This window comes from Poecilia reticulata, chromosome 23, assembly GCF_904066995.2.
Source record: "Poecilia reticulata chromosome 23, P_reticulata-male-v2, whole genome shotgun sequence".
NCBI lineage: Eukaryota > Metazoa > Chordata > Actinopteri > Cyprinodontiformes > Poeciliidae > Poecilia > Poecilia reticulata.
Genome location: NC_088852.1, coordinates 140421 through 162720, shown reverse-complemented (window position 1 = coordinate 162720; position 22300 = coordinate 140421). Strand labels below are relative to the sequence as shown.

Here is a 22300-nt window from a genome sequence, read left to right as displayed (position 1 = left end):
TGTTAGTGTGTGTGTCAGAGTGTTAGTGTGTGTGTGTGTTAGTGTGTCTGTGTGTGTTAGTGTGTTAGTGTGTGTGTCAGAGTGTGTGTGTTAGTGTGTGTGTGTGTTAGTGTGTGTGTGTGTGTTAGTGTGTGTGTTAGTGTGTGTGTGTGTGTCAGAGTGTGTGTGTGTGTGTGTGATGGAGGCAGTGTCTCCCGGGTCGATCCTGATCACCTCCATCTGCCAGCGACAGCAGAGGATCATGGGAGTGTGTGATGTCACACTGAGACGTTAATGAAGTCGCTCAGTCTGGTTCCCTGCCGGTCTGGGTCGGCGAGAAGTCCACAGAACCAGAACCGTCCGGGTCCGACCGCATTACTGCTGGTACTTCTGTAACCTCTGTGCTGTCAGAGGGTGTGTGGGTAGAGTGTCGTCTTGTGATCGGAAGGTTGCAGGTTCGATTCCAGCTCCTCCTGCCACATGCCAACGTGCCCCTGGGCCCTTAACCCCAACTCGCCCACCGATCGGTGTGAATGTGACTCTAGTGTAAAACGCTTTGACTGGTCAGAATGACTGGAAGATGTAAGTTCAGTCCGTTTCTCCATGTCGTAGTAGCTCTACCATCTACCTCATTCTGACGTCATCATACTGTGCTGCATTCTATGTAATTTTACACTTCATAGCACAATATGTGGCATTTTACCCCATTTTCTATGACATCGAAAATCAAAATGTGTTAAAAATGAAGTATAATATGTCCAAAAAGACCTCAAATTAAACATAGTGTACTGTGACAAAGAATGAGGTAAATAGGACGTCGATGTCAAACATGAGGTAAATGACAGAATACTGTGATGTCAGTGAATAGGTGACATAGGACATAGTGCAGTATGAGCATAAAAACATGGCGGTGTGTTTTTGGGCTCATCAGATCAAGTCTTTCATTTCTCACATTTACTGATTGCTTCATTCTGCACAGCCTTCCTGTGTTTCAGCTTCAGTAACTTTAAATGATAAAACAGCAGAACTTTTCTCAGGATTGATAAAATGAGACAACACTGATATCTGCAACATTTTAATTGAACACACATTAAAATTCTGTGACAGTTTCAAGTCAAACTGTAAGTGACACAATGCACAAGAAAAATGGCACCAACGACGTACGAGTTTGGACTGGACACACTAAGCAAGAGAAAGAACCGTGAAATGTTTAGTTTTACATTTACAACCTTAGAAAAAAAGCCTAAAGCAACAGTTTCACAAGAAGTTCTGAGCAATAACGAGCAGTTAATCTGCAGTTTTATGTACAGTTCATCTGATATCTACCAGTGAAATGGAGCCATAAGCAGACTGAGGCGACTGAGGAACCACAAGGCCACAACACCAAGCTGCTCAACAGAAACTGTGCTTTTCTTTACTCCCACATTCACTAAAAGCTGAGTACAAAAACACACGGTGTCCTCAAAATGCTCCACTCTCCGTTTTACTCCTGCCAAAATAAAAGCTCCACATGTAATTCAATCTCAACTTGTAACCAAACAGCTGTCAAAATCTAAATACCAACACAAAGCTGACATTACAGCATCAACACTGGTGCATTAGAAATATGTGGAACTCCAGCAAGTTATCAGCATGAAAATATAAAAATGAAAAACTCTCTTTAAATGAAACATTTTCATTAACAAAGGGATACAGTTCTATTTTTACCAAGATCCATTTTTTATTAAAATCAGAAATAATGAAAAATGTTACTTTTGATAAAACAGATTTTGTCAGTACATTTTCACCAGAAGAAAAAGATTTTAAAACAAGTCCATGAAAACAAAAAACTCTTAGTTTCTGAAGCTGAAAACTGCAATGATGAGAGAAGCTGAGCTTTTATTTTGACGACACCGTGCACTTCCTGAATGCAGAGTAATAGTTTGGGTTCGGCGAGCGCGCCTCTGTTCAGGAGACATTCTCTAAAGTCATGGAGTGGAGATCCAGAGTGATTCCAACCTTCAAGTCATAAAATTAGAACAAAGATGAAAAACCAAAACTTGATATGGAAAAAACAGCAGACGCTTCACAGAACGGCCACCGGGGGGCGCCAAACATTCCTGAATTTTACTCACCAGGTCTTTATAACAACTCCAAAAATAATTTAGTTTTTCTATATTCAGAGTTTAAAAATATGTTTCTCCAGTATGTTCTGTGAATTAAAATAAACAGATATTCCAGATTTACAGATATAATGAGTAACATTTACTGCCACCTAGTGTTAAAGATGAGAACAGCATGATTAGCTTTGATCCCAGAGACGTTTTCATCAAACTGACTGGTTTCATCCTCACCGCCTTAAGCTTCCTGGTTTAAGGCGGTGAAGATGATTTAGGTCTTTTTTTCTTGTTAAACATTTTGACTTTAAACTTGAATTTTAGATTTAGAGAAAACAAACATCTGGGATTATTTAATCCAGACGCACCAATGATGAGCTACTTAGTGTTAAATGGATTTCTGGAGCATTGAGTTTAATCTCTTAATCTGCCTGAAGATGACTGGATTTATTCTGGCGGATCGTTTCTGTCCAGGGGAGCTGCAGGGTCAAAGGTCAGGCAGAAAGAAAGAGGAGGTTCAGCCAGCAGATTTCCAGCTGCGGTTCTGATCAGATGTTTGAACTTTTGTCTCTGAACCTGATCTGCTGCCTGGAACTTCCCAGAATTCCCTCTTCCTGAAGCCCATGTGCTCCGGTTCTGATGAAGCATCGCTGCCGGTGCTGAAGCTCTTCTTCAGTTTGAAGCAAAGCGACGGAAACGCAGCGATCGCTCCGAAGGTTCTTTCTTCCCTTCGCCTCAGTGCAAAGTTAAACTACGGCATTCCCAGTCCTCCCAGTCCGTTCTCTTCCTGTGTTTGGGGGTTCTGCAGCTCTGGGATCAGTTCTAATGGCAGTGTCCAATCAGCGTCCTGCTAGCCGCCAGCGCTGACTGAGGCAGAAACTAAACGTGACAAAGCAAACGAAGTCGGTGCGCAGGCTTCCAGCAAATCCTGAGATAAAAAAAAAACGACATCAAATGGAAAACTGCTGACTCAGACCCCCAGAGGTCAGAGGTCAGAGGTCCTGCATCACGGCGGGTCGCTGGAAACAGCCTGAATGGTTCTGGTTCTGGTCAGTCAGTGAAAGATCCTTAAGGCAGAACTCCATCAAATGACAGGACACCGAGTCAAATAAAAGCCGGGGTCAAAGGTCACTCTGTCATGTTCTGGTTCTGATGATGAAGCGGGTCATCTTCTACAGAGAAAAATCCTGTCGCCGCCTGCAAGACATCGAGCAGTGCAGAGGAGAACCTGGTCAGCACACCGGATGCTAACTGGATGCACCCAGTTAGCATGCTAACCTCAGAATGGATCTGCTGGGAACGCTCAGGATCCGACATTCAGCTGGAAAAATCCAGAATTCAACCCACTGGTAAATATCAAAACTACACGACTAAAGAAAACAGCAACCAACCAACCAACCATTTTACCAATTATTCAATCAACTAACCTATAACCCAACTGAATGACCAGCTAAATGATAAACTTCCTAAACCAGTGGACCTTACTGGTTCTGATGGCTCAGAACCAGCTGCAGAAAGTGGTTCTGAGCCCAGTTCTTGTTGTACCCGGTTCTGAACCAGCTGGTACCGGTACCAGCCGAAGGTTCCCTGGACTTGGACTCACATCTCATTATGTCTTGCTGGAGTTCTCGTAGATGACATCAGATGTGATGGACTGCTGCTTCTTCTTCTGCCACATCAGGAGGACGCACTGATGGATGAAGACATACTGCTCCTGCACACACACACACACACACACACACACACACACACACACACACACACACACACACACACACACACACACACACACACACACACACACACACACGGTCTGTGCTGTGGTAGAGGGTGTGTGTGTGTGTTGTGTGCTGAAGCCCGGACCCGTCCTGACCTCGGTCTGGACCATGGACAGCCGGTGGGACCTCATGTCCGACACCATGCCCAGGATGTCCACGAACTCGTGTTCCCGGATGTGCTGCATCAGGCGGTCCAGGGCCATGAAGGTCCCGGTTCTGCCCACGCCGGCGCTGGAACAGAAACATCTGGGTTCTAACGGGTCGCCAGCAGAACCAACCACCCCCATCGCTAAACATTTCATAGTTTCTAATATGCCCAGTTCTGCAAGGTCGCCTGACTGATTATATGACATCAGAACCAGAACCGGACCTTCTGGAACCAGCTGGTGACCGACCTGCAGTGGACGATGATGGGGTCTTTGGTCCTGTTGGCCTGCTGCCGGACGATGTGGACGAACTGCAGGATGCTCTCGATGGCGTTGACCGTGGGAACGCCGTGATCCGGCCACGAGGTGTAGTTCAGGTGGAGGACGTCCAGGGTCTCGTCCGCCTGCAGGGGGAGGCAGAGAGTCATTGTAGCTCTGATCGGTCCTTTAAAGCCTCGTCCTGCAGAAGAAGAAGACTCACATATCCAAGTCGAAACTTCCTGATGATCCACTCCGGAGAGCCTTCCTCAGAAAGCATCTCCACACTGATGTCACCGTACATGACCGGCTCGTCTGTGAACGGCCAGTAGTGGTCGCACTTCACCTGGAAACACCAAAACATCAGCTGGGAGGAGCAGGAAATGTAGAGCAAACCGCCAGCCAGCAGGGGGCAGAACAAACACTGAGCTTCACTAACAAGGACCAGCCAGCAGGGGGCAGAACAAACACTGAGCTTCACTAACAAGGACCAGCCAGCAGGGGGCAGAACACACACTGAGCTTCACTAACAAGGACCAGCCAGCAGGGGGCAGAACACACACTGAGCTTCACTAACAAGGACCAGCCAGCAGGGGGCAGAACAAACGCTGAGCTTCACTAACAAGGACCAGCCAGCAGGGGGCAGACTCGAGCCTGTATTTGACTGTAGATCTAAGACATACTGGTAGGAACAGCGCCACCTAGTGATGACCAGAAATGTTTCTAACAAATAGGACTGTGATATGATGTGAATTTGAACCGGACTGAACCGGACCGGACTGGACCGGCTGCTCACCCTGCGGCGCTCGTTGCATTGAGTCAGCATGACGATGATAGACGACTTCTGCTGCAGAACCATCTTCCAGAAATCGTTGCGCGTCTCCGGCAGCGGCCCCTGGGTGGCGATGTACTCCTGGGAATGTCGGTATCCCTGAAACAGAAACCGGATGAAACAGAAACCGGATGAGAGGAACTGGAACAGAATCAGCAGCACCAGTCAGCTCAGATATTTAATGCTCAGAATGCCAGAAAAGCCAAACTGCTCTTTAGATCCAGACGGTTTCAGAACCAGGACAGTTTCCGGGACGACTGAATCAGGAGTCAATCAGGATCCAACATCAGTTTCAGATTTTCAGAAACTTCAGCCGTTATTTTACGCCAGCTGAGAGAATGATTCGTTACTTCCTGTTTCTATCTGCTACACAGAACAACTTCAGCTTTTGTTTTGTGGCTCCTAAACAAACACATCACCAATAAATCACCTTCATGACATCAGCAGGACTTCCTGTCTAAACAGGAAGAGCAGAATTTAAACTTTCTGATGGCCTAAAAAGCCACAAATGGGCTTTATGGACCATTTCTCTGGGATTCCTGGTCCGGTCGGAACCATATGGACCCTTCAGGACTTCAGAGACCTGCTGATCCGGTGTTACCAGAACCAGAACCAGGTGAGGCAGCATTTAGCTTCTCTGTTCCTCAGCTCTGGAACCTGAACCTGAGACGATCAGAACCTGCTGGTTCCTGTCCTCCAGAACCGGACCGTTTGTTGTTTCTGGGTCTTTCTGGTACCGTCATCGCTCCACCCGTACTCCTCTCATTAATGGCTCAGTTTTATCAGCACCGTTGGCCTGGCAGGTCCAAACATCAGTTCTGGTTCTACCCGAGTTCTAGCTCGGGTTCTGGTTTCTGTACCAGAGTCAGAGCTGCTGAGATATTAAACATGTTCCTGAGCTACAGAGGTTTCACTCTGGAGACCTTCAGGTCATGTGACCAGGTCCTGCTAGCTCAGCAGCATGCTAGCCTGAAGCTAAAGAGGGGCGGAGCCTCCAGGCTCTCGTCTCTGAACTCGTCTTGTCCGTTTCATTTTTAGAAGAAGCTCTTTGTGATATTCTGAACGTCAGATGAAACTTTCTCTTTCAATCTATGAACCACCAGCTCCCCCTGGTGGCCAGCTGTGGAGGTGCATATCTCATTAAATGTGAAGGTTTCTGCCTTTGGGCCACGGCGGACCGAGCCGTGGGTGTTCTGGAGGTTCTGGGAGAGGCGGTGGAGCCGGCGGATACTCACAGGGATGTAGTTGGCGTTGATGTAGTCGGCACCTTCGTCGTTGTGCATGGAGACCAGCTGGACCCGACTGAAGTCATCTGGGAGAGGAGGGTAGTTAGTCAGGAGATGAACTACAGATGCTGTCAGACTTCAGCAGAACCCGGTCTGGATCTGGAGCCGGGTTCTGACCGGGTCCGGACTCACAGGGCAGGATGTTGGTGTATCGGTTCTTGGGCCTGTTGACGGGCAGGTCGGCGGCATCGTGGGTCAGATCCAGGCCAACGCTCTTCAGCTCCTGGAAAACAGAGCAGATTTCAGTTCTGATGGAGAACCGACCCGTTTCTAAACCCATCCAGCTCCGCAGCCCGGCGGTTCCCCCTGGAGGACAGGACGTGTCCAAGTCGTACCTCGAACTGCAGGGAGAACTTGTAGGCGGAGTCTTTGCTCATGTCCTTGAAGTAGGCCTCGAAGTCGTCCAGCTGCACCAGGCTGCAAACACAAACCACGTCAGACGGTTCTGAGAGGTTCTGACCTCCGGTCCAAACCGCTACCTGGGAACGCTCAGAGGAAGTCAGTAATCCTAATCAAATCCTCATCCTGACGGTTCATGCTGGAGCTCAGGGTTCAGAGTCTGGCTCCACCGGGTCCAAAACCCAGAACATTCCAGCCTCCTCTTCCCAAACCAGAACCTCCCAACAGAACCATAATGACCCAAAGGTGCAGCTCAATGACTGCAGCATCGGCTGAGTTCAGCGGCGCCGCTCAGACCGCCAAACATCAGAACGGCCGACAGCCAATGAAAACGCAGAGCAGGATCAGAACAGTCGAAGGGTTCTAATCCAGAATGTTCTGTTAAGGTTCTGTTCTGACTGGGATGAAGCAGTCTGGGCTTCCAGAACCACAGCAGGAAAATGTCCTGCTGCCTCATCAGAACCAGCAGGTCCCAGAAACAGGATTTTCCTGTCTGGCTCCTGATTGGTCCGGACGTCTTCAGCTGTCCAATGGGGCACGGTCTCCGCTGAGGACACGCCCTCCTGCCTCAGAGAAGATCCGAGCCCACAGCATGATACCACCTCTACCACCAGCTGGTGAAGGACGAAGGTTCTGGTGCAGAACCGTTGGAGCGGATCGGTCCAGCTGCTGGTTCCGGATGTTGTTCTGCTCTCCAGAAGGAGGAACGTCAGACTGGATCTCCTTCCCATTTTTGTTCCCAAACTGGAGATCAACAGAACCTCTCCGACCCGCCGTGGCGCCGATTATGGACCCGATCCAGATAAACAACACTGTCCTGTTTCTGAGATCAGTCTGGGATGAAGGAGTGACGGATTATCTCCCAGATTAGATGGGATGAGTGGAGGAGGGATGGAGCAGCGGATGGGTGAAGGTTAAAGGTCAGGGTGGAGCTGATGGCTGAAGCTGGACAAACAATCAGAGTCTGAAGCTTCAGGACTCGGTTACCTGGTTAGCTTCCGTTTCTTTAAAGCCGTTTTGCTCCTAAAAACACAAAGAGCATGAAATCCACACATCATCTTCATCATCATCATCATCATCATCACCAGCAGCTGCAGCAGCAGCAGCTCAGGACCGTCTGTGCAGCAGCAGCAGCAGCAGCTGCAGCAGCTCAGGACCGTCTGTGCAGCAGCAGCAGCAGCAGCAGCAGCAGCAGCTCAGGACTGTCTGTGCAGCAGCAGCAGCAGCAGCAGCAGCAGCAGCTGCAGCTCAGGACCGTCTGTGCAGCAGCAGCAGCAGCAGCAGCAGCAGCAGCAGCAGCTCAGGACCGTCTGTGCAGCAGCAGCAGCAGCAGCAGCTCAGGACCGTCTGTGCAGCAGCAGCAGCAGCAGCAGCAGCAGCAGCAGCAGCAGCAGCTCAGGACTGTCTGTGCTGCAGCAGCAGCAGCAGCAGCAGCAGCAGCAGCAGCAGCAGCAGCAGCTCAGGACTGTCTGTGCAGCAGCAGCAGCAGCAGCAGCAGCTCAGGACTGTCTGTGCTGCAGCAGCAGCAGTAACGCCCCCTGCTGGCGCTTCCCAGTCACTAACTTTACTGTGGTGAATATTTTGGTTCCTCATAAAGTTTTTCTGCTCCAGCTGCAGCTCAGAGGTTCATGTGGAACCAGAATTTACTGGACTTTCATCATCAGAACTTAAGAGTCCAGTGAGGTGGTTCTGATCTGTTTCCATGGTTTCCTTTGGACTGTGGAAAACAGCAGCTGCACAGACGAGTCCTGTGGGTTATTGGAGGTTTAACACTGTATTTCCTCTAAATAAAATATTATTTTACTATTCTGGAGGTTATTTTTATTATAACACAATATTTTCTTCAAATAAAAATATTAAATTGCACATTTTTCATAAATGTATCGTTAAGATGCTTTTATAATTCACTAACAATCTTAGAATATGATGTTCTGCATTGATAATAAAATCTCATTATAAAAAATTAATAGTTAATTTAAAACAATAAAAACTTAAAAATCTGCTGAATTTGTGTGGATGAAACTGTGGGACTCTATTAGAGGAAATACGGTAGAAGCCTGTGGCTGCAAGTTTCCATCCGTCTGATTTTACATCATTAAAAACTTTTATATTAAAAAGTTGAATTTGAGAACAGATTTGTTTTTTAGAAACAGAATTTTAAATCTATTCTTTCTAGATATATTTTAGTTCATAAAAACAGTTTTATTACCACGGTAACAAGTCGGTTAAACGTTTCATCAGAACAAAAGATGAGAAAATAATTTCTTTCTTGAAGAAACGTTTTTTTCAGCCACAGGCTTCCAGAACCCTTTCAGAGAAGAAGCCAAACATGAGATCACCACCGTGCAGACGGCCGAACCCGAACCCGATACCTGCCTGGCACCGGCTTCATCAGGCTGGACTTTACTCTAAGCCGTTCATGCTTTTACTTTGAAATGCCTCCGGATTCACAAGAAACCAGGATCATGCACATCTACAGAGCCTGAGCTACTGAGCGACTGACGGCATGCGGCGAAGCAGAGTGAGCATCATGCTGCGGACGACGGCCGTGTCGGAGCGACCCGCCACAGTTCAGCGCGATGCTAACGCTGCAGAGTCTGGTGTGTCTGAACAGCCACAAAATATCAGGATTTACATGATATTTTCAGAAAAACATGAAATACTGAGAAAACAATCCAACAGGAACCCGACGGCTCACGTCATGAAGTCGTTTCTGCTGGTCTAAAAAAAGCCAAATGAAAGAAATGAAGAAGCAAATAATGATAAAACTTCAGGTTATTAAAACTTTTCTCTTGAAAAATGTTGAAAATGGTCAAAACATCCAAATCACCAATTTATAGTTACAATTATGTAAAAAAGTTTGTTTTCATTTGAGGAAAACTTATGAGCAGAGAAAACTAAACTCCTGCCGTTTCAATGTTTTCTGAAGCAAAAGCAAACAGCAAACGTGTTTGAGGGCCAAGAATGCAGCCCTGATGAACCCCATGGAGCTCATTGCCTCCATTCAGGGATTTCTAGACGAGGCGTCAGGAAAACCCAGTTCCTGGTTCAGAGCCCTGAGGGACTCCAAGAACCTGTGGAAGAATTAACACACACCAGGCTGATCTGAGCGTCTCTGAACTGCGGCGGGTGAACATGCCCCAAAGTGCAGCAGGCGCTTACTTACCACGGATTAATATAAAAAGCCAAAAGATAGTCAGTCCAAAGGCAGGATGGCAGGAGGGTAAGGAAGGCAAAGAGGCTTCTTCGCCTGAAGGTTCAAATAAACAGACACAAAAAGAGAAAATAAAGAGAACAGACACCAGGGGGCGACAAAACATGGAGCTCGTTAGTAAAGAGGCTTCAATTAGTGCAGAGTTAAAGCATCAGCTGCCTCACTGCACAGCATGACATCACCGCTGGCTCCGCCCACAACACCCAGCCGGCCGTGACGGTTCTGATGAGCTCAGCAACGGGGGGGGAGGGGCGCCATAAAGCAGCAGAGTCAGACTGGGAGTGGAACCGTCAACCAGAACCAGAAAACCCGAATCAGCATTACTGTGGAATAGTTCAAGTAAATGTTGATCGGCTCTCTGGAACAGATCCGATGGGACCCATCCAGTCCTCGGCTGGTTCTGACTGAAATCACCTTCGTCCTCCTCTTCCTCACAGAAACACAGCTGCCCTTCACAATAAAAGCACGACACGCTGATGAAATGTTTAGTGATGGGGTTCTGCCTTCACTGACCGTCTTTCAGCTCTTATATTAACCATCAGAACCAGAACCAGAACCTTCAGCCACAGCGCCGACTCAGAGGCTTTTATTTTGAAAGGATGACTAATGGACTGCTCTCATTTCTGTTTTTAGGTATTTGAAAGAACAACTGGGTCTTAAAACCACAGATTAGACCTGAGCTTTCATCTTCAACAAGCAGCGTCTGTCATCATCATCATCATCATCATCGTCTTAAAGGGCCACACACAACATTAAAGCCTTAGCTGCAAGTTCACATCCTAATCTGCCTCATCAATCTGTCCCTCCACTCGGCTACTTCCTGTTGGGTGTGTGCAGATGTGAAATGAGGAAGTGATGCTGCGGCGGCCCGTCGCCAACGGCAACCCAACCGCCTGCAGCAGCAGCAGAAGAAGAGGAGCGTACCAGTTGTAGGGAAGCTTCCCGTCTCGCTCAAACGAGGCGAAGTTAACGAAGGTCTCGGCGCTGCAGTTCCTGCAACACGAAGCGACGGGATCAGACAGGAAGTCACGGAAAAACAGGAAGTCAGCAGGAAGTGAAGAATAACGGAAAATCAGCCGCTATCTGCTCAATTCAAACCACTCAAGTTACGCAACGCAATTATTCTCACTTCATGTTATTTTTTCACTAAATAAGGAAGTTAAAAAATGACATGAAACAAAAGACAAAAAATAAAAACCCAGAGCGACCAAAACAGAAAAATATAAAATATAAAACACCAAAAATAAAACTATAAAGACAAAATCTTTACTAACCTGAAGAGACTTAAAACTAAACCAGACTAAGAAAAGTAGAAATAAAGAAAAATCACAACAAAACAAATGATAGTAAAATCAGACAGAAACTAAAAGTATTTAATTAAATCCTCCCAGTTTTTAATTTAATTTAATTTATTAATAATCAGGACTAAAAACTTAAAATGGCTTTTAATAAAATGCAGAATTGGCCACAAACTTTTCATAAAGTTGGAAAAATAAAACAGAAATGAGCCAAATTCACACAAGAACAAATAAAAAAAAGATGAAAATGTTCAGTTATGCTTTGCTGTTTATGTTTTAAATCTGACAAACGTGGAAAAAGTTTTGGTTTTAATTCTACAATCATTTCTGCTCAATTCAAATATTGAGTTAATAGTTGATTTAGTAGATAAAAATAAGTTTATTAATACAAAGAAACATTCTAGCAGAAGCTCCCAGTTTAGACACCAGATGGACATCAGATTATTATTATATTTATTATTAATTATTATTATTATATTTATTATTTTTATTATTATTTTTGTAATTCTGTTGATGTTGTTGGTATTTTAATAAATCCTGTTTTCCTTGTTTTCTGAACATTTCAACATTTTAATCTGAGTTCACATCAGGAAGATCTTCAGATGCTGGTTCTGCCTCCCGTTGCCATGGTGATGCGAAGGCTCACCTGGTCATCTCCAGGTGTTTCTTGCGGAGGACGAGAAGGAAGAGGACGAGAAGGCTGATGAGCAGGAGGCTCAGGACGGCCAGCGCCGAGATGGCCGCCACGCTCGGGTTCATCTCTTTGGCTGCAGACGCGCGCACACACACACACACACACACACACACACACACACACACACACACACACACACACACACACACACACACACACATTATCAGAAGGCGGAGCCTACACTGCACTTCCTGTTCAACACCTTCACAATAAAAGCCTCCTGCTGGCGTTAATGAGGCGGATTTCAATAAATGCAGGAATAATTCTCAGTGAGATCATCAGGCCCATGAATCACACAGGAAGTCCAACAGGAAGTGGATTTAATGTCAGGGAAGACACGGTCATCGGTTATTTAAATTCTAGTTCCGCAAACTGAAGATGACAGGAAGTCTTTATTTATAATTTCCTGTTTGAATCTAATTCCCTTAAAGATGTTTCAGTTTAGAAGTGTTGGTTCCTCTGCAGCAGGTCGACGAAAATCACCTCAACATGATCAGGATAAAAACTCAAATCGTCTTAAATTCATTTAATTCAAATAAAAACGTCTACCATTTTGTGGTGGCTGCCCCGTTTCATCTCTTGTAGTTTGTCTTTCTAGCAAGATTTTTGTTTAAGGCAAACGCATACATCTCAAGGCGGCTGATGCTAATGCTAACTAGCTGCTAATATACTCTAGCTAGCTTGTTTTTAGGGTAAAAGTAAACATCAGTTGCTGGGTGATGTTTGTCTTACTGAGTCAACCTGCATTAACTGTGTGCAGCGAAGCTCAGCAGCTTCACTCCATTAAACATGTTTTAATAGCGCACGTCTTAAATCTCATTCGTTTTGGTCTTTAAAAGCCTCAAGTTTGAGTTGGTAAAACCTGCAGGAGCCGGAACCTGAGACCAGAACCAGAACTGCTGCAGTGACACTTCATTCAGAGGACAGCAGAATAAAAAGCCCGCCACACCTTTCAGATTTTTCCACTACTTTGTGTTGATCTGGTTAAAACACGTTTAAGGTCTCCACAGCGCCCCCTACCTGCGGTGGTGACGGTGATGCGGGCCGGCCGGCTGGCTGAGCTGTAGCTGAAGCTCGTCACGCTGCAGTTGTAGCTGGACGACGGAACCAGACCCGAAACGGTCAGAACCTGAGCGGTGGAGGTGATGGGCTCTCCGGCCTGCAGGGGGAGCCACACGTCAGAACAGAACCACGACCCGTTTGTCTGAGCATGCTCAGTGTGAGCCTTCTGACGGAACTTGGGCAAATGGTTCTGATCCGATCAATGTTCTGGTCCAGAGAGCCGGACAGGTCAGAACCAGAACCAGAACCACAGAGATTCTCCTGACAACTGATCCAGGTTCTGCTGAGATCTATCCAGTTCACCAGAAAGTTCTGAAGAACCTTCAGCTTCTGGACCAGAACCGGGTCAGGCAGTCAGACTGTGGTCCATCATCTGGTTCCCGAACACATCAAAAACTCCTGGAGGGAATTTCAGAACCAGAACCAGGACCTGAAGATTACTGTGGTTCTGATTATTCTGAACCACAGAATAATTCTGTTTGACCTCCGGAACCGTTTGACCTCGGTTCCGGAGGTCAAACGGTTCCGGATCAGATGAGCATCAGAACTTTTTAGTAAATTCTGATGGAAACAGGAAAATAATAAAATAGTAAATAAATCTGGAAAAATAAATTCAGTTAAAAAATTAACCATAAAAAAAAAGACAACTAAAAAAAATGTACATGTGATAAAAATGTCTTCGGATCAGAACCAGATTTGTGGTTCTGTGGGGAAACTTGATGAGAAATAAAGAAAATCAGTAAAAACAAAAATATTGACGATAAAATCTCTTCGCCGTTTTAACACTCAGCTTCTCTTTCTGCTGGTTCTGGTTCTGGGTCCGCTCGGCAGCAGAACCCCTCCCAGTCCTGAACCCAGACCCGGTGTGAGGCGGGCTTACCTTCAGCTCCTTGCTGGCCCAGTTGGGTCGGCACAGAACCTGGTAGTAGTCCACCACGCCGTCCTCGCTCCACAGCAGCGTGACGGACGAGTGCGTGGCGTTGACGGCCAGCAACAGGCGGGGAGGGGCCGGCTCTGCGGGACAAACACTCCATCAGCTGGGCTGAACCGGGCTGAACTGGGCTGAACCGGACCGCCGCCACTTCCTCTGAGCGGCGCCACTTAAAGACGCCAGAAGAGGAAGTGGACCCGGCCAGTTTCTGTTTCACTTTCACAGACAAGTCCGAATGCGCAGCGCTGGACGGGCAGAACCCAGCAGAACCTCTGAGCTAAAAAACTGAAACCAAAACATTTCATACCAGAACCACTTCCTGGACCTGCAGAACCCACCCATCTGGATGGACGAAGCCACGCCCACATCCTCTACCTGCAGCTGTCACACATGGCGGTGGCAGCACCATGCTGTGGGCTGAAACGTGAAGCAGCACCAACAGCTAGACCGAGACATTTGGGCTCTTCAGCCAATCAGAGCGGGTGTGGTCCAGATCCTGCTCCCTGATTGGTTGAGGGGGTGTATGTATAATTCTGACCCTCCATGTATCAGAGGAAACCCCGAATCAAGTTATGAATGTTCTGGACAGGCGGGAGTCGCCATCTTTAGGTCCACTGCTGCTGGTCATGTAGTTCTCTGGCGCCCCTAGTGGCAGAAAGGAGAACTACGACAACAAACCTGCCTCAGATCAAAGGTCACGTTTATTCCTGACTCCATGTTTTTAACATTTCTTCAGAAAAAAGTTCAGATGATCAGATTTAGGATTTCCTGAAATAAAATGGAAGATTTATGGCGACATCGTTCTTTAACATTTTTAATAAATTACTAAAACTAACAAGGAATTTCTAATTTAACTATTTTTTAAATTGTAAAATGAAAAATGTTTGAATTTAAGTTGGAAGTCATCATTATTAATTTTCATAGAAAAAATTAATAAAACTATTTTATATAAAAATATTAAATAATTACTCAATAAAATATGTTTAAATGGTTTGAAGTTTAATGTGTAACAATAATTAACATCCATAAAATTTTAATTAAACAATGTTAGTTTTACTTAGAACTTTATTATGAATTAATTTTATTTCTTGTGATCAACGTTTATTCCTGCCGTCCGGATCCGTTCTGAGGATCTGGCCGACAGAATCCAGCCTTCTGCAATGTGTGTGTGTTCTGATCCGGTTCTGACCCAGTTTGATGATGTTGGGAACAGACGTGTTCCTGCTGCGCTCTGTGCACGCCGTCACCGTCAAGTTGTAGATGTCTCCCGGCGGCAGCGGCAGGCTGGCCTGCATGGCGTTCCGGGTCACCTGGGGAACAGAACCGACTCAGACGGACGCTACGGAGGTCCAAGCCGCCCCGTCAGAACCAGAACCGGGTTCCTTACGTCTACTGAGTATCTCCTCTGTGGCCCCTTCTTGCCCACGGCCTCCACCTGCCAGTGCAGCATCCTGGAGTGGCTCAGGTCGATGAAGAGCTCGCCGTAGGTCCACCGGACCGCCAGAACCCCCTGGGAGTAATCCACCAACGAGATGTGGGGCGCCTCCGGAGCTGGGAACAGGCCCGGTTAGACAGAACCTCCAACTTTACCAGAACAGTGAGTCTTGGTCCAACAGCTGGTTCAAGACCCGGTAACCGGTCCGTACCTGTCACAAAGCTGACCGTAGAGCTGTCGCAGCAGGTGAGCGGCGGGTCGCCCCAGGTTACCATGGAAACCCTGAAGTTGTAGTACCAGGCGGGCAGCAGGTCGGTCACTCTCTGGGTACAAACAGAACCAGAACCGGATCAGCAGCCGCCAGCAGCACTAAGTGCCGACCATCGGGAGACGGCGGTTACCACGGTAGCGATGACGGAGGCGGTGGCGGCGATCTCGTAGTAGGTGGTCCACTCTGACGCCAGCGTGACGGGGTTGAAGAAGAAGGTCTGCAGGATGTACTTCCTGAAGGCCACGTGGTACGGCCGCTGCCAGCTGAGGACCACCGCCGTGGGGCCCAGCGGGTACACCGCCAGCTCCCGCACACCTGTGGGCTCTGAGCCAAACACACCTGGTCAGTCAGCAAGGCTCCGCCCACACAGGAAGTAGGAGGGAAACTCACCGATGTCAATGATGACTGGTTCGGACGGCGGGCTGGTCAGAGGGCCGTTGGTGTGGTAGACGACCACGCGGTATTGGGCGCCTGGCGTCAGGTTGCTGATGATGTCACTGGTCGAGTTCTCCTGTGAAAACATTTTGTTCAGTAACTCGCAGCCCGAGGCCGACAAGCTTCAGGAGAGACGGGGGTGAGGAAACAACGGCAACCAGACGAGGCAGTTCTGTGTGTCCGTTTGGCCCGGCGGGCCGGCGGTACCTCGCTGCAGTAGGTGTTCTCCATCCTCTGGCTCAGGCTGGGCTTCAGGCAGGTGGTGGACACCACCGACACCAGGCTGCCGTTGTGGCTCTGAGGGGATGGAGCCCAGGAAACGGCGGCGGTGCTGGAGTCCAGCAGCCTGACGCTGACGCCCTGAGGACGCTCACGCAGCTCCTCCAACAGCTCGCCGCTGGGACCTGGATGGATTCACACGGACCCATCAGGACCACAGTAGATCCAAACAGAACCTTTAACACCCTGAACAAATCAATGACGATCCAGGAGGATCGTTCAGAGTTAACGATCTGCTGAAAGCTGTGAAAATGAAACGAAAAGGTCAAAGCAGCCATATTGTTTCCGAACCTGCCGGTTCTCCAGAGACTCACTGAGGTAGAAGGTGAAGCCGGTGTCGGCGCTGCTCTCCCGGGCCTCACAGTCTCCAGACGAACTCAGCGTGGCGACCTGGACTCGGTACGTTCCTGGCTCTGTCAGCTCTGTGAAGAACTCGTGCGTGTTCTCGTCCACAGTCGCCATCTCTGTGGAGTTCCCTACAGACGAGACCAGTAGGTCAGAGACTGGAAACTGGAAGAACTGGTCCATCACAGATCTCACGTGGCGGGCGGGTCAGAGAACCTGTCACTCAGGAGACGGACCGCTCCACCATGTGACCGGACCCTACTGCTGCTCACCGTCTCTGTAGATGTAGACGTTGAAGCCGTCGTAGGAGGTTGGAGGTCGTGGGGGCAGCCAGCGAAGCTCCAGCAGGACGGGGGGCAGCCTGGTGGGCAGAACCGGAACCTCGGCGGGCACCGCCATGGCCGACCCCGGCTCGTTGGAGTCCTCGTACTCCGGCACCAAGGCGTTGACAAACTCCTCGTCTCTGTCAGCGGGCGAGATCTCCGTGGGGTCCAGCCAGTAGCTCTGAGGCTCCGCCTCCTCCGCGTGGCTGCCATTGCTAACGGCGACACTCTCCGTCACGTTCTGCGTTGCGTTGAAGGAAACCCGAGGAGTCGCTTCCTCCTCTTCAAAGACGACGTCCTCCTCAGGCTGTGTCTCGGCCTCCTCCACCAGCGGGACGTCCCGCGCCCGGCGGGCCGCCGCCTCACGCCCCCCCGCTGCGGCCCGGCGGCTCAGGGACAGCACCCTGTGGGAGACGTTGAGGGGCGGGAAGGGCACTGGGGGGGAGAGGAGATCTGAGGATCTACTGACATCATCATCATCATCATCATCATCATCGTCGTCACAGAGCAACAGCACAGCCTGGAATCACAGATGGACGCTGATAAACTGTTTAAAAACAGCCTGGAAACAGCCTGGAAACAACCTGGTGGTCTGGAACGTGCAATCGCCGTCCTCTCAAATCTCCTTCACCTGTTTTCCCTGAACGTTCCCATCAGAGCTGCATTCACCTGCAGGAGTGAAGCATCTCACCTCACATCAGGATCTTTGTTCAACAGTAGGAAACGGCATTACATCAGAGCAACTACGACCAGAACCAGAACCAGAACCAGAACTAGACTTCCTCAGGGAACCCCCAGGTAGTTTCTGGTCTGGGTTCAGGTATATCTACCAGGTGTTTTCCAGGTGTTCTCCAGGTGTATCTACCCGGAGTTGCTCACCTGTGCGGTGGTGCAGCGGGCTGTGTGTGACGTCGCTGTGGCTGGTCAGCGCCGTCTGCAGCGCCGTCGCCTCGGAGATGAGCTGGAAGGTGATGTTCCGGTAGCACATGCCTGGCAGCCAGTGCTTGAACACCGTCTTCCCTTTGTAGAAATCTGGAGACGAACAGAAGAGACGACCTGGAGAAACCGTTTGATTCCTCTCATTCCTCTGGACTCAGGAATAATCTGAAGGGGAAACTGGGATCATCCAGTCGGTGGGAATGTTTTCCCACCGACTGGATGAGGAAGAACTGGGCTTCCAGGAAACATGTGTGGAGTTCATGTCTGGAGTTCCTCAGAGGCGACTGTTGGGACTCTAAGGAGATTAACATGTCATATTATTGGCGGGGATTACACTGCCACCATCAGGTCAGGCGAGAAACTACAGCCTTTATGTTTCCAAGCAGACGGTGTTTCATCAGGTTTCAGTTTTCCTCACCTTTATAGAGCATGGAGCGGCGCTCCAGGCCCTCCGTGTAGCTGATGTTGACCCGGCTGAACACGGTTCTGATCGGTGGGTCAATGTCGAACACAACGCCGGTTTCTGGAGCCTCTCTGTAGTCAGAGATGTACGCGGCACGGACAGGAAGTGGCTCTGCGGAAACAGGAAGATGGAAACATGAAATGTTTTCTGAAGAATTTAAACAAATGTACATAAAAATTCCAGATGAAAGTTTTTTCGCTCCGCTTCTAGCAACACACAGCTTAATGTTGATAATGTCTGAAGGTCTGGCATATCAGGTGGGCATATTTCATGAACAGGAGCCGCTGGAATGCTCCTTACTTGTGAGAACGGGAACGCTCTTCATGGGTCGGGACCAGCTCTGTCCCAGTTTGACCAGTAGCCCCACCGTGTAGCAGAGGCCGTGGAATGACGCGTTGAACAGCAGCGGCTCGCTGTTGTTGATGAACGGAACCAGAACCAGCCGAGGTTCTCCTGAGATCTGCACCGCATACGCTGTGATGTTGTCCTGAAGGTCGCCGCGCTCCAGCGCCGCCACAATCAGTCCCTCCTGATTGGTGGACACCTGAAACGCCGAGGAAACCTGGAAAACACAGCCGTGTGTCATCAGCTGACAGGAAGTTCAACCAGGTTCAGACAGGAAGGCAGAAAAACGATGGAACCTCACGACCCATCAGCGTCTCTGGAGGTCTCTGAAATAAAACTACAAAACAGCGGTAACCAGGAGCGAGCCCTGAGGAACTCCACTCTGAAGCAGGTGAAACACTGTGACCTTAAACTTCTGATCCGGTTCTTGTTTGTAAAGTTTTCCTTCCTGTGACGGTTAAAAAGGGTCGAAAGTCTTTCCTGGTTTCACCCAACAATTTTTGACTGGATCGTTTTCCGACTCCGAACTGATTTTTTTCTGGAACTGGTTCCTCAAACAGAAAACATTTGATTCACTGAACGGGTCCCTACAAAAATTCAGGAAAAAATGAAATGAGTTTTGTGTCAACATTTAACAGTCTGCAAAGTTCCAGATCATCAGTTGGATCCTAGCAGGTCTGAGAAGAATCAGAAACCCTGGTCCGGTCGGATTGTCTCTCCCTGTCCGGTCGGATCGTCTCTCCCTGTCCGGTCCGGTCGGATCGTCTCTCCCTGTCCGGTCGGTCGGATCGTCTCTCCCTGTCCGGTCCGGTCGGATCGTCTCTCCAGGTCGGTCGGATCCGCAGCTGCTTTCCCTGTACAACGTCTGCTTGCTGCCTCCGGCCCGGGTTCTGACCCGGTTCTGTCTCTGACCCAGATTCCTCAACTCCCAGAACCAGTAATGTGCCGGTTCTGATCCAGTTCTGGTTCCGGGCAGCAGGAAACGCGCCTGTTCATGATCGCTGGCCGCTACCATGGCAACAGGGCTGGAGTGGGGACGGGGGTCATTATGTCTGGTTCCTGGGTCACCATGGCAACGGAGCCGAAGCTGACTGTTCTTCCACCGACCGGTCCAGTTCTGATCCAAGGAGGAGGAGCCAACCGGATCCAACAGACCCAGTCCAGAAGCGAACAGGAAGTGGAGAACAGTTCTGCTCTCTGATTGGTCGCACCCATTCGGCTGAATGGACCCGGCTGGAGGGGGGTCGGGTCAAAGGTCAGCCCCTCCCAGCAGCTGCCAACATTGTGATGTAAACACAATGGCTGAGGAAGAACCCGGTACCAGGAGGACAGGAGGTCCAAACGGACCCACCGGACCCGACTTCATGTGACTCTTCATGAAGCTTCCAGAACCAGAACCAGAACCACCAGCTGGAGTTCTCCTGACTTCTCCAGCAGAGGTAAAATTGATGGGATGCAGCAGAACCTGGCTGATTTCCTCTGACCCGGTTCTGAAACTTGTCACTATTCAGAACCAGGGAGATCCGTTTCCTGCCAGCACCCTGAATAAACTCTGTTAACCCGGTTCTGACCCGATCTGTGAGCATCTCAGCACAGTTCTACACAGAGGAGCAGAACCCGACAGAACCAGTTGGACCCGTCCGTGTTGGTTCTGCTCCAGAGACCCTCCTGAAGGCCCAGAACCGCAACAGAACCAGGCCTCCAGCAGAGCAGCTGCTGGCTGCGCCCCCTGCTGGACAGAATGGAGACTCGCTGTGCTGGTTGCTGGGGGACCAGAGGCGTTGCCTAGCAACCAGCAGGCCAGATCTGGTTGGTTTATACTCCAAGTTCAGCGTAATGAACCAACAGGAAGTTTGTTAAATAAACGTTGATCCAGTTTTCTCCAATCGAGACCAAAATAATCAAACTTTCATTAATAGATTTAGATTTATGACAACCATGATCTGTTTCATTGAAATAGTTTGGACTTCGCGGGCCTACAGTCTTTAAGTGGACCCGTTCATTTCGGGTCGGTTCTCAACAACGCCCCCACCACTCTGACACCCTGGGCAAAGAGCCGGATCACCCATTCCTGCAACTGAAGCTCTCATGTTTACCACTCAGAACCAAATCGGATCCGACACAAACATAACCAGATCCAGACTCCCGCTGAGCTACAGGAAGTCCAGACGTGTTCGGTTCTGGAAGAGATCCGATGGGCCAGACAACCCGACCCAACTCAGACGGTTCTGATACCGGACCAGAAATATCAAACCGGACTGTCAGATAAGAGTGAGCCTAGAGGATGTCTGCAGATCACCATCAGAACCAGAACCAGTTCTGGTCTCACCATCACTCAGCAGCTGGAGAACTTGGAGCCGGACAGAGAGAGTCTCTGTGTGTGTCTCTGTCTCTTTGTGTTTCTGTTTCTCTCTGTGCGTGTGTGTGTGTGTGTGTGTGTGTGTGTGTGTGTGTGTGTGTGTGTGTGTGTGTGTGTGTGTGTGTGTGTGATCCTCAGTGATGCTGACAGACATCCCTACTCAGTCAGGCTGCAGCCGACTGACCCACTTTCTGCGGGACAACGAGCTGCTGGCTGCCCGCACGGGACCATCTACCCCCCCTCACCTCACGCACTGAAACACGCACACGCTCAACACGCACGTTTCATTCAGCCCCGTCGCCTCCAGTGAGGCCGGTTCTGAACAAAGCCCCCGAACCGCGCGGTCCGTTCGGGCCTTGACCCACCTGGACCGAGCCGAGCAGCAGGGCGGCGAGCAGCGGCGGAGGCAGCATGCTGGCTGCCGGCTCTGAGCGCTCTCAGCCCGGCCTGGAGCCTCCCGCTCCGCTGCGCATCCAAACAATGGCGCTGTTTCTGCCGCAGCGGCCGACGCTCCGCGACGCTCTGCACAGATTCGATCTGCGGGAGATTTCTGCTGCGCACCTCTAACTGCGCATCTTCAGCCGAACCGGACCTGCTGGGAGCCAGGGGAAACGGGCCGGGCTGCGGGGTCCATGCCGCGGCCCGGAGACGAGCAGGAGGTCGGTGTCGGTCAGCCGGGATGAAGCTGCTGCTGCGCGGCGTCGCCCCGCCCTGCGCTGCGCTGCGCGGAGCTCCGGAGGCTGCGCACCTCCTCCTCCTCCTCCTCCTCCTCCTCTTCATCAGACACACAACCACTGACAGGGAAACATGTTCTGACCTAGTTATCTGGTTCGGAACCAAATCGATTCAAAGTCCGCAGCACTGTAAAATGTTCAGAAAGAAATAATCTCAGAGAAGCTGGTTTTACAGTAAACATCCTGCACATCTGGAGCCGATTGTTGCAAATAAACACAAATAATTTATTTTATGGAGTCTGACACAGAATAAAGTTCATTTTTAATTTACAAATGTCACCGTTTCAAACTAAATGAAAGTTTGAAATGCTTCAAATCTAAATATTTAGTTAGGAAGTTAACTAAATAGCTACCGGCCTTTAGTAAGCATGCTAGCCTGCTAACAACATTTAGCTTGGT

The 22300-nt window shown here is 49.2% G+C and overlaps 1 protein-coding gene across 3 annotated transcripts; it reads right to left on the bottom strand.

Annotated features, from left to right (window-relative positions):
- Positions 1–1041: 1041 nt before the first annotated feature.
- On the bottom strand, positions 1042–21904 carry ptpro (protein tyrosine phosphatase receptor type O). 3 transcript variants are annotated; one of them, XM_008401720.3, is made up of 27 exons: positions 21533–21904; positions 18764–19025; positions 18419–18574; positions 17941–18093; positions 17011–17496; positions 16708–16869; positions 16322–16518; positions 16070–16190; positions 15810–16003; positions 15620–15731; positions 15361–15524; positions 15163–15283; positions 13923–14056; positions 13001–13139; positions 11933–12053; positions 10913–10981; positions 9941–10024; positions 7762–7797; positions 6711–6792; positions 6508–6598; positions 6325–6401; positions 5054–5188; positions 4481–4603; positions 4249–4403; positions 3949–4084; positions 3679–3789; positions 1042–3272 (listed from the first exon to the last, which is right to left on the bottom strand). In XM_008401720.3, the coding sequence occupies exons 1-26, from the start codon at positions 21578–21580 to the stop codon at positions 3685–3687; spliced, it is 3663 nt and encodes a 1220-aa protein (XP_008399942.2). In that variant the 5' UTR covers positions 21581–21904; the 3' UTR covers positions 1042–3272; positions 3679–3684. The 3 variants fall into 3 exon arrangements, with proteins under 3 accessions (XP_008399942.2, XP_081460386.1, XP_081460387.1); XM_081604260.1 differs by lacking the exon at positions 9941–10024; XM_081604261.1 differs by lacking the exons at positions 7762–7797; positions 9941–10024.
- Positions 21905–22300: the final 396 nt, after the last annotated feature.

Excerpts from the sequence above, each read along its gene's own strand:
- ptpro (XM_008401720.3), bottom strand. The coding sequence starts at position 21,580 with ATGCTGCCTCCGCCGCTGCTCGCCGCCCTGCTGCTCGGCTCGGTCCAG. Across the intron at positions 6,793-7,761 it reads AAGAAACGGAAGCTAACCAG|CCTGGTGCAGCTGGACGACT; the intron begins GTAACCGAGTCC and ends TTGTGTTTGCAG. Across the intron at positions 4,085-4,248 it reads CCCATCATCGTCCACTGCAG|CGCCGGCGTGGGCAGAACCG; the intron begins GTCGGTCACCAG and ends TTTCTGTTCCAG.